Here is an 11,822-nt window from a genome sequence, read left to right as displayed (position 1 = left end):
CCATTATTTGTATTTCTTTGGTTAGCAAAATTAAATGTCTGACATACGTGTACTTTTCTGTGTCCATATGGGTGCAGTGAAAAGCAAGGTATTGTGATCATGCAATGATGGTGCTTTTTTTTTTTTAAAAAGGTCACAGTGTTCCTGTATTTACCTCAGGTGCAGTTTGTCTTCATGCAACAACAGAATAGATTAGACATATCTTAATTTAAACATAAAGGCATAATAATGAGTCAAACAACACTCCAAATGTAATTGCAGCATATACCCCTCACTTCTCTTTGTCTTACTGTAAGTTCTATGTCTGCTCTTTCATCATGATCTCTACCTGATGTAAATGTCCAGTATACCAAAGCTCTGTAATAGTCATGTTTTGGGAATTTATTTTGTGATTAGCTGGGTATCAATTTGGTCATAAGAGATTGGTCTTTACTTGTGTGTCTATGTGGACTGACCTATGTGAAACTAACCGAAACAGTCAGTGTGACAGTGACATAGTGGGAATTTGAAGCTGTCCTCTCTTTGTTCGTGTGCTATAACAGCAGCAGAGTAAATATGAGCCACATGAGCTCTTGTATAAGAGCTTCACTCACAGACAGACAGATGGTAAACATGACTATTGTGTGTTTCAGATGTCATTCTTCGAGCTGTATATTGTGGGTGTGTGTGTGTCTACATTATGTGTTAGACACACACCGACCTTGTTTATCTGTCTGTTGTAACCTATCATATATATATATATATATATATCTATCTAAGTACATTTACTTAAGTACTGTACAAAGTTTAAGGTACTTGTACTTAACTTGAGTATTTTCATTTCAGAGGCAAATACTTTTTAGATTACACATTTTGATGACCCTCCTGTCCAGTGAAAACCAGGTGTCTCCGAATTTAGTCATTTTGAATTTGAATGTTTGTGATAAACTGATTAGGTGTTCCTTTATGTGTTGAAAAAAATCTCCTACTTCTTAAGCTAAGTCTTTAAAAACCTTTTGGATCAGCTGGAAAAAGCATCGTCACAAAGCTGAAACCGGCTGTTTTTCTGACCCCATGGCTTTTTAGAGATACATGGTTCTCACAGGACAGCGACGCTGCAAACATAATGATTTTATAGAATATGATGCATTGCTGTAAATTAAACTGCCCAACAGTATGTAAATTATTTAAAATGAGCACAACCTTAAGCATCTACAGCAGTAAAATGCAAAATAAACATGAATGCAGCAGTAATATTAATCCAAAAACATCATATATATACTGTAATAGGAAAACACTGGCAGAGAACATTTTAATGCACAGTCAATACTTTTACTTTTTGTACACTTTGCTGATAATACTGACATACTTTTACTTAAAGTGACTATATGTAACTTTTTAATGTTTCTGAAGGTCATTATTCATACTATGGTCTTAAATGACCTGTAACAGCAAACGAGACTAACCGTGAAAACAACTTTATTTTTATATAGTTTTTAGTAAGGCCTCTGGCCGGGTCCGATTTTCCCCGCAAAGTCACAGAATGATTTGCGGCAGGTAGATGGCGCTACAGTAACACATTATGAAGGGCCACAGATTTCTTTGTAACACCGGAAAAGCATGTGTTAGCGTATCCAGTAAAAGGAAGCAGGAGATTTCTTTATATAGGCCTTATTGTATTTTAATGTAATTGTATTAGTTATCTGTTGTAGTTATGGCTGATACTGGGGCAGGGCCATTACAGAAAAGAAGGAAATTAAACGAAGAACAACTAAAAGCTAAAAGGGAAAGGGAAAGACGACGGGCGATAACGCGAGTCAACTTCGGTCGGGCTTTCAACAGATGGAGACAATTACGGGATTGTAAATGTTTAAAAAACATCCCAGAATTGGCCCTCAGGTATGTGGTATGTCTCTTTCATTCATAAAATAATTTTAGATTGCGCGATGTGGTTGTACGCCAGTAGCCGACATTAAATTACGTCCCCCTTCCATTTAGCGCGGACATTTTATTCCTTTTAGTCCGTGTTTGTGTTGGCCTACTATTTTCTTGTACCCCTGTGGGGTTTCATGAAATGCGCTATATAAATCAAAGTTATTATGACGTTGGTTGCTACAACAATCTCTTAATGATTTGGCTTGTGACCCAGTGACAGTGATACCCGGTTTAGCTCACAATACATCCAAAGTAGGCTAAGTTACAGTATGCAACACTTGAAATGCAACGATGCATAAGTAACTTATTCTCTTATTGCAAATGAATGATTTTCTGTCTGAGCAAAACATTCAACTATATTCGCAACTATATGACCTCCCGGTAACGCTAACTTGGTAATCTACAGTGGGTAATACAGCAGAGTAAACAGGTGTGGTAAAAACACAACTGCTTTTGACCAAAGGGGCCACTAGAATCAATACAAACTGAAAGTTACAAATAGCCACTTTAAAGTGCTCATATTATGCTTTTTGGCTTTTTCCCTTTCCTTTATTGTGTTATATATCTTTTATGTGCATTTTATAGGTACAAAGTGAAAAAGCCCCACCCCAAAGGGACTTACCATCTCCAACACAAAACACTGTTCACAAACTGCTCCAAACAGCTCTATTGTAGTCCAGCCTTTACTTCCGTGACAAACGTGCGTCACTTTGTAACACACGTTATAATGCTCGCCTAGCTGCTAGCATGGCACGCCCTCATACTCTGCTTCTGACTGGCTAGTAGTCCTTACCTAACTACTGCGCATGTGTGACTCCCAACAAAGATGGAACAGAAGTGAGATGCCTCACTCTGTAGCTAAAACGGAGAGCTCAACACACAGGGTGAAAAGAGGAGCTGCAGCAATGTGCAGTACAACAAATATATGATGTTTTTTGAAAATTGAATCATGTAAACCTATTCTGATATAACCTCTTAATACAATTATGAACTTGAAGATGAGCATTATATGAGCACTTTAAGTAAGTTTTTGAATGCAGGACTTGTACTAATAATGTGATTTGGATTGGATTAATAGTGAGTGGATTTTCACAGGGTGGTATTAGTGCTTTTACTAAAGTAAAGGATCTGAGTACTTCCTACAACACCACATTCTGTGCTCTGTTTCTTGTGTGCGTATATTTGTGCAGCAATTAGTGTGTGAGCTTGAGAGAACAGATCAGTCAGATTTTAGACTCAGTGGATGAAGGGACTAATTTATAACAAGCTTGGTGGCTATAGAGTGGTCATCATAGCAGGTAAGTTTTAGAGGTGAAGAGAAACCTGGAATGTGTGTTCTGTGTGGAAAAAGATGCAGCAAGACGTGTGTTTGAAGGCAGTTGAGTTTTATTCATGAATCAATATAGTATATCAATCCCCAGCCAGAGCAATTGATAAATCAAGATCTGTCTTTGCTTCACTTTGAAAAAATAAAACCATAATCAAAACTGATATACACATACACTTATACTGCTTCATATCTGTGTTACAAACAAATTTCAGATACATGATCATCTATTTACTGTTGTTTTCGCAAAACTAAATTTTCTCTACAAACGGGGTGCAGCAGCTTTATGTTCAGCTGTGTGGCAGAGAAGCCTTCACTTTGAACATTTGGGTCTTCACTCCTCTTCAGCATTGGATTTAAATCTGATGCAGGTGTTCCCTCACTTTTTATTTTGTATTAAAACTTAGTTTCATTTCCCAGGAGGACAGCTACTCTTTAAAGCAACTTCTGTTCTGTTCTGTTCAATATTTTTTTAACTTATATAATGGAAATAATTAAAATTTAAGATGTGATTCAGAGCCACTTCTAAAACAGGATTATATTAATTTAATACCCTGTTCAGAAACCTAGCTCATTATTCCAAGTGCTAATCCTAGGAAAGCCTGATTTATGTAAACAGTAGACACTAATGATAATGTCCTGGCTTTCATGTAGTCCAGGAAGCCCTGGTGAGTTACGCCCAATGCTGTGTGGAAGGAAACCCATAGACAGACATGGCAGGCAGAGGCTAGATGGAAGGCCACCAACTGTGCTTGAAACATAATAACATCATAATCCCAAAACAAAGGCATTTGTATTTCTTGCTCATCAGAGGAAAATGGAGCTTTATTTTGAATTTGATTGAATCTGAAAGTTGGTAGAAACATATTATTCATCACAGAGACTTAACCTTCAAGAGTGCATACATACATAATCTTTCATAAAGAACAAGACACTCTTCTGTTCATATCTACAGTACTTGTTATTACGATTTCCTCCACCGAGGTCCATTATGCAATAATAGGGAGCCTCCCAATGATCTTATATATACAGTAGACAACACCTTGTGCTTTCTGAGACGTATCTTGTGCTTTTCACACTGCACATTTTTAGCCCAGGGTTACCTTCAGCAGGCAGGGTTGGTGCTGTTTAAGCCCCTTTTCTTCCAATTTAGAGACAACCTTACTGACTTCATACAGGTAGGCCTAAAGTAATGTAATGTGTCACACTTTTTTTCTGGTGCACTTGTGTAAAGTTGAAGGGAATTGAAGCTCTGGGCTGTATTAAGGTACAAATCAAAGCTCCAGACTTAAATCCCACTTTTGGTCCAATTTTCCAAAGACACCTAAGTGGCTCATTAAATTCCAATATAAGGCCTTTGATACATTCTGAATTGTCAACTAAATGAGACCCTTTAACAATACTTTGAGTGACATACATTTGAGTCCTAAGACACTGAGAATAGTGCTTGAATTGATATCTAAAGGAACAAGTTCCACGTGATAGTCTTTTACCATACAACTACTTAAACAGCTATTTTGTATATATTTGTCTCTGTTTCTGTATTTAATGTGTTTGTTTGTGGAGGCAAATTCCACATAGGGTCACTTCTGTGGCAATAAACTCCTTTCTGATACTAATGTTTAAAGTCAAACCCCAGAGACCCAAATACCTAAGAGCCAGTCTACTGAGCTGTTGTAAAAGCTATTCTATATTTTTCTTATTGTCAACAAATCCTATGAAAACACCAATACCAACCTCCAACCTCCAACCATAGACCTCCATTGTTGGCCAAAAACTATTCAAACCCATAAATGAGTCACGCTGCTGCACTGTGTGTTTTCTCCTGTTTGAGTGGTTGGTTTTTATTTTTTTTTCACAGAATTTCCTGACAACAACATATAGAATATTTTCATTCAACATTTGTGCATATACAGTATATACAATTCTGACATAGTGTTCGGGGAGCGGTTTGGAAAGTGCTCTTAACTTGAGCATGGAGATTCAGCGTCCACAGATTGCAGGGTATGCCCTTTGAAATATTTTCCCTCTCTCTGCTTATTTTATGATGCTAAACTCATTCTAGAATCCAGTCAAGTCAGCTCTTGGTTACAGTTAGTGCAGTGTGAAAAGGGCTCATTATTTTTAGGGGCTTTAATAGGTGGTGATGGGGGGTTGTAATTTAGGTTTTGGCGAAAGCAAGCCATGCCTTTAGGAGGTGTATTCATACTCCTCTGCGCTGCGTCGACCAAAGTCCATCCAGCCGAGGTAATCTCTGTCCTTTATCCTGTGGCCGGGGGCTAGACCGCTGGCTCTGCTGCTGACGGAGGACCTGGTGTGGTAGGGAGAGCCTGGAGGAGACAGATACACACTTCATCCCACTGATGATGTGATGAAGACAGGAAGATGACATTCTGCTCGGCACAAACATGATTGCAGTGCGCATTTTTCTACCTATACCACTGTACTGTGTAATGGAAAACTCTAAATGAGGTTGTGAGTAAATCATGCTGACTTGTTGTGTTTCTACTACTGTGTTTGTGTGTTTCACTAAGACCAGTGAGCTCAGCAGGTCTCCCAGTCACACAGAGTTGACTTGAAAGAGAAACAGAGACACACGGTGACAGAGAGAGCAGAGAGGGAGGTCAGGAGGCAGGGAGACGAGTGGAGGAGGAAGAAACAACGAGGTATGGAAAGATGGAGGGAGGAGAGAGAGTGAGCTAGAGGGAGGCAGGAAATGCCAGATGGTGGGACGAAGACTCAGCATGAGTGACGGCAGATTGCACATGGATGGATGTTGTGAAGATAGAAATAACAAGACCAGGAGCAAAATAAGACGGGAGGAATGTTCTGTGTGTAATGAGGTAAAATGACTAAAGGGAAAGACTTTTGCTCCTAATAAACTTTCTATGCATCTCATGCTGTACGTGCGACCACTCACTTTTACTGGAGATGAGTCTGGCCAGTAGCTGGCTCAGGCTGTTCCGAGCGTCTTCGTCCTCCTGGGGTTGGTTGTAGTTGGCTAGGTGCCCTGAGGGGAGCACTGGAGCCGAGCGGGCCTGCCGTGTGTGGTGGGGGGAGGGGCGAGGCAGCAGACTGTCTGACACAGGAGCCTCACCCTCAGCTCTCTGTGACCATACAGAACGAGAACGAATCAAGAAAAGAGACGAGGAATAGATCTAAAATCTAAAACTGAAATTAGTTTGTCAAGGATTTAAGTGTATTATATCTTTAATTAAGAATAAGAGGAAAGTGGACTGTTTCAGGACACTTTGAGTTGTGTGTGTGTGTGTGTGTGTGTGTGTGTGTGTGCGTGCGTGCGTGCGTGCGTGCGTGCGTGCGTGCGTGTGTCGGTGTTTGTCTGCTTGTGTCTTACCATGAACTGTGAGGGCAAACTCAGGGAACCACTGGACAAAGCAGCCAGGACAACACACACACAGATCCCTACATTCATGACTGCAGAGAGAGAGAGAGAGTGAGAGACAGAGAGCAAAATATAACAAAGTTAAAAGAAATCCACCAAACCTAATGTGCTAATTTTCCAAATGAATCACTCGCTATTTACTGTCTCTCGCTGCCTTCTTTTATTGTCTCCCTTCAGCTCGTTAAAATGTGTTTCTGAGGGGGAAAATCACAGGCAATGTGGGATTTGCAGAAAGCAGCAATAAATTGTTAAAGCACAGTGGTGTGGGGGGGATTAACCTTTGATGGTTCCGCTGGCAAACATCATTTGGTCTTTCTTATACACTCCCTCACTCTGTCACATTTTACACACACACAGCAGAGTAATTGTGATGAATGTACACTGTCAGCAATGGCAGAATCCCAAAGGAAATACACCAATTGTCTCTAAATCTTCATTTTGCTCTATGTGCTGTTTTTTTAGTTTTTTTAAACAGGGTTCACATGAGAGTCAATGTTAACATGACAGCATTTTTTTTATTAATCATTTCCTTTATTCTCTTGCTTAGAGGGCCCAAAACACAAATTTTGAATGATATTAATGATTTAATTATTTTTTTTTTTTGCAGCCCTCTTAATCTCATGTCGTTCATATGCTTAGATGATCAACATCGACTGTAGATTTTACATTATATTTTCTACAAAAGAGCAGTTCAGTGAACAATTTAAAAAAAAAAAAAAACTACACAAACGGCTGTATTACGTTTGTCAGACTGATTTGCTAATTTTCCAACACCGTATTTATCTTAGAGCCCGGCAAAGCAAAGCATATTAATTATGAAGAATGATGCTTTATGCCAGGACATTCTTCCAGAGCAAATCATCAGATTAGATCAAACCAACAACAGCAGTCGCTCTGAGGCTTTCAATCTTCAACAATTCCAAACCCACTCTCTCTGACTGCCTCAATGTTTCTATTACAGCACAGTGCTCCCCGTGGACCTCTGTTGATACATTTGTTTACTGTTACTCAGGGTCTTTACTGAACTGCTCCCTCCCCCTCTCTTAATGATATCTACAAATGATATCTGTGTAATTCTATCACTGTAACTCAATACAAACAATCCATTTAAATAACTGTGTTTAAATTGACACAGTGGTGGTATAAACAGCCATTCTCTTGATGCTAATATAATTCCTGTTAGCAGCTGGTCATTGTCACTAATTCATTATTCAGTGGGCTGGTAATGATGTGGTACTGTAATGTGTGTGAAAGCCCTCTCCTCAGAAAAAATACAAATGGAAAAAAAATGAAAGGGGAACTTCTCTTTTTTTAAATTTAAAACACCATCATGGTCGGTAATTGCACAGAGATGAATATTTAACCTTTTATGGGCACTAATTTGCACTTTTTTATTCTGTTTTTATTAATCAGCAGAATCCTGCCTATACTTGCTGCAATAATAACTACCTAACATGAACACTAAATATGATGTATACTAATATTATATATATACACACAAGATTTTGTCTTCAGGCGAAACTTAAGAGAAGAAACAAAATTCCACTGTCATAATCTGATGTCTATACATTCCCCTTAAACAGTTTAATAATCCTAACTGTTTGAAATCGGCCATCTTCCATTACTCACTCATTTATTATTACATATTTGAAATGTACTGTCCTTAACATACTTCAACACTTGTCAGTGGTGTCTCATATATCTACGGTACATTACATGTTCTAGAGTAAAGCTCAGTGGACTAAAGAAACTGGGCGAATAAATGTACCGTGAAAGGTAAAAAAATATATAATAGTGAAAAATGTTTAAGTAAATGTCAAAAAACTAATTTAAAAAATGACACATATTTCTCTCAACTTTTCAGATTAAATTTACAATTTCTGTTTCTGTGTCGTGAAACATAAAACATAAAAAAGTCAAAAGATGAAAAAAAACTCCTTTCAAGAACCTACAGTATCACAACATGTCATCTTGCAACAGAAAATCTGGAAACAACTAACAACACAAATTCCCAGAATCAGTTTTGTATTCTTACCTGCAGTTGTTGGCGTGGACTAGAGGATGCTGAGTGAGAAGATGCTGAGCTTTGCTCCTCCAGTGTTCGGGCTGTGAGTGAGTGAGCAGAGAGGGGACCAATGTTTTATACTGACACACAGGAAGGGGGAGGGGCCTGGACACATGGGAGGAGCCTGCTGCTGGCGCAGAACCTGATGGCACTGACGCACTTGAGGACGCAAATGTGCACACACACACACACACACACACACACACACGGGTCAGAATGTAACTCTGAGACTTTTAGTTTACCTTTATTGTGTCTGACGCTTGCGCAGCCACTGCAATGTTAGAAGAAAAAGTTTGCTGATAGAGTTTCGTGAGAAAATGTTCTCGCTTTTCAGCCTGAAAGATCTGGCCAAAGATTTTTTTATCTGTGTCAGTATGACATGATGTTGTGGTTGTAATTGTTCTGAATATTAAACATCAAAAACATTCATGCCTAATTTAAGCCTGATGAACAGGTTGAATGGCATTCATTCATAAATGGTATGAGACACACTTTGGAGTAGTAACATTAGGTGGTAATGCAATTGGTTTTTAAAGGTTCATTAAAGCTGTAAGGGCTGGCTTTTAACTCTCTTTTCAAGCTAAAGCATCAAATAGTCAGTGATTGACTTCTTTATCCACATCATTTAGCATTACCTCTACAGTTCCATTACTACAACATTAAAATCATAAAATTATTTAAGAAAAAAAAACATATTTTATATCTTCATCAGCCTAAAAGAGCTTTAGGTATGCAGCAGGTCATGGAGAGAGGAGACACACTGCCTTCACTAGCCAGGATCCAGTTATTATTCCTCTTATGTCTATTTATATACTGATTTGCTTGCAGGGCTTGTCTGAATCTTTTAAAATTCTTCAGTTGTTCAGCTGCTGGCGAGATTACAGGAAGGCTCCTCTAAAGCATTATGGAAAAATAATTTCACTCTTTAGCTTTGTGTAATTCAGGACTTGAAACTTTAACTTCCACAAGGATCATTTGATTAAATGAAAGTTATATTGCCTGGGTCTATTTTTGTATTGTTTATAGATATCCGTGAAGAACAATACATACAGTAGACAAGTTTTCAGAGTATGAAACTGAAACCAGTCAGTAATTAACAATATTAGTGTCACAGAAGGAATAATGCATCTCACAACCGTGACATGACAATTTCAAAATTGCACTGACTGACCCAAGAAGGATATTTAACTGTGCATTTCCTTTTGTTACTTCTGAAATGAAAAATCTTACTGTTTTGTTCTGGCACTAAGTTTCAAGGGGGAGCTGTTGTGCAGCATCATATATGGCAGTCTGCATGTTTACTGTAACCATGTAGGGTGTCCTTGATCTGTCAAACACATTGAGAACCATGAACGCTATTATTTTAAACTCAAGAGAGAACAATCATAGTTTCAGACAGGATAGCGTTCCCTGTTTAGCTCTGTTACAGACAGGTCACACTGAAGACTGGCAGCGTGTTACCTGTAAATGTGAAAGAGACTGTGTGTGTGTGTGTGTGTGTGTGTGTGTGTGTGTGTGTGTGTGTGTGTGTTTACGAGGTTGAGTGTGTGTGTGTGTGTGTGTGTGTGTGTGTGTGTGTGTGTCAGTGGACAATCTGGGTCTGCCCTGGTGTGTTTTTAACTCTACTCCACTATGTTAATGGTGCTAACATTAGCCTGTTTCTAACACTGTCATTAGCAGGTGTTTCACTTTTGATGGGGCATGCACCTACACACTCTGGCTGTTCTGTCATTGGCACCTGTCGAACTTCTAACAGACTCGACATTCGTGCACGTACACAGCACAGTATTTTGAACCATGTTCAAACCTCCTGATTGACCATTGGGGTGCACAACAACATTTAACTTATGAATAATGAAGCTGCTCCTCCCTGCTGCACACAATGGAGAGAGGATAAAGGAAAACACTTCCTGTTCATCGCTCCACTACATAGCTTTACGTTTTGTAGAAAACATTTCCTGTTTGCATGCACCATGTCTTATTGTCTTTCATGATAGAAACACAATAAATAGTTTTTAATATTTCCCTTGAAAATGGTTATTATTAAAATGAACACAACCCACTCCAAGTGAGCCTGCATCCTTTGAGGCCTGTGGCCTTTTTTTTTTTTTTTTTTACAAATAACAAAGGAAAAGCACAGGTGTAAATAATATAATCATATACAGTATTGTGCATACTGGCACAATATCACACTGCCATGGCTTACTGGAACACTTGAATAAAACAGAGCCATCATGATGTTATTAGTAACACCTCAGCTTTGTATTTCCAACTTTGCTATGACAAAATGTCTGCTGTGACAAAAGGCCTGTTATATGTTGGAAAACACTTTCCTCCACTTCTTAATTTCTTTCAGACATTTGAGTCACAGCTCGACTGTAACTGCTGCTATTTCTCCTACTTTTTTATAGAATACTGCTAAAAGCCTGTGAGCACCTCTACACTCACACATGGCATACTGTACTCTACTGGTGGAAAAAACAAACGCACCCTTTGAAATTGGGCGGTCTATTTAAGGTACTGGAGCTCTGTTTGTACTGTTTGTTGCACCTGGATGTAAGAGCTGTACACCTTTGTTGCTACTTTTGGACTAGCACTTCATGAGCAAGTTCTTTTCACCAGTTGGATCGTGTTTGTGCAGGGTGGCTTAGTGGAGGAAATTACCGAGTTTGCAGCTGCTGCACGGCAAGCCCTTTAAACATTTAATAGATTACACTTGGCCATCTCAAATTAAATTTTAGACATAGATTAAATCAATGTTTTGACTTAATGCATTGTCGGTGTATTGCCACAGCTGCAGACTGTCAGATTACCTGCAAGGCATCAAACGCACCTCGAAGGTCATGTCGGAGTGTTTCTGTGTGTTTTTTTGTGTTTTTTCTCGATTAATCGATTAGTTGTTGGATCTATAAAATGTCAAAACATGGTGAAAATTGTGGATCAGTGTTTCCCAAAGCCCAAGATGACGTCCTCAAATGTCTTGTTTTGTCCACAACTCAAAGATATTCAGTTTACTGTCACAGAGGAGAGAAGAAACTAGAAAATATTTACATTTAACAAGCTGGAATCAGAGAAATCTTACTTCTTTTTTTTTTTTTATAAAAAATTACTCC

The 11,822-nt window shown here is 38.7% G+C and overlaps 1 protein-coding gene across 1 annotated transcript; it reads right to left on the bottom strand.

Moving 5' to 3' along the window:
• Positions 1-3,282: 3,282 nt before the first annotated feature.
• ccka (cholecystokinin a) lies at positions 3,283-8,784 on the bottom strand. The gene is made up of 4 exons (XM_078253491.1): positions 8,680-8,784; positions 6,597-6,676; positions 6,162-6,348; positions 3,283-5,571 (listed from the first exon to the last, which is right to left on the bottom strand). The coding sequence occupies exons 2-4, from the start codon at positions 6,672-6,674 to the stop codon at positions 5,432-5,434; spliced, it is 405 nt and encodes a 134-aa protein (XP_078109617.1). The 5' UTR covers positions 6,675-6,676; positions 8,680-8,784; the 3' UTR covers positions 3,283-5,431.
• Positions 8,785-11,822: the final 3,038 nt, after the last annotated feature.

The sequence above is a fragment of the Sander vitreus genome, chromosome 6, assembly GCF_031162955.1.
Source record: "Sander vitreus isolate 19-12246 chromosome 6, sanVit1, whole genome shotgun sequence".
Lineage (NCBI taxonomy): Eukaryota > Metazoa > Chordata > Actinopteri > Perciformes > Percidae > Sander > Sander vitreus.
The sequence above is the reverse complement of the archived record's forward strand: the minus strand, read 5'-3'. Positions and strand labels throughout refer to the sequence as shown.

Coding starts and splice junctions, on each gene's coding strand:
- ccka (XM_078253491.1), bottom strand. CDS start 6,674: ATGAATGTAGGGATCTGTGTGTGTGTTGTCCTGGCTGCTTTGTCCAGT. Junction 6,349..6,596: donor GTTTGCCCTCACAGTTCATG/GTAAGACACAAG, acceptor GTATGGTCACAG/AGAGCTGAGGGTGAGGCTCC. Junction 5,572..6,161: donor CAGACTCATCTCCAGTAAAA/GTGAGTGGTCGC, acceptor TGTCTCCTCCAG/GCTCTCCCTACCACACCAGG.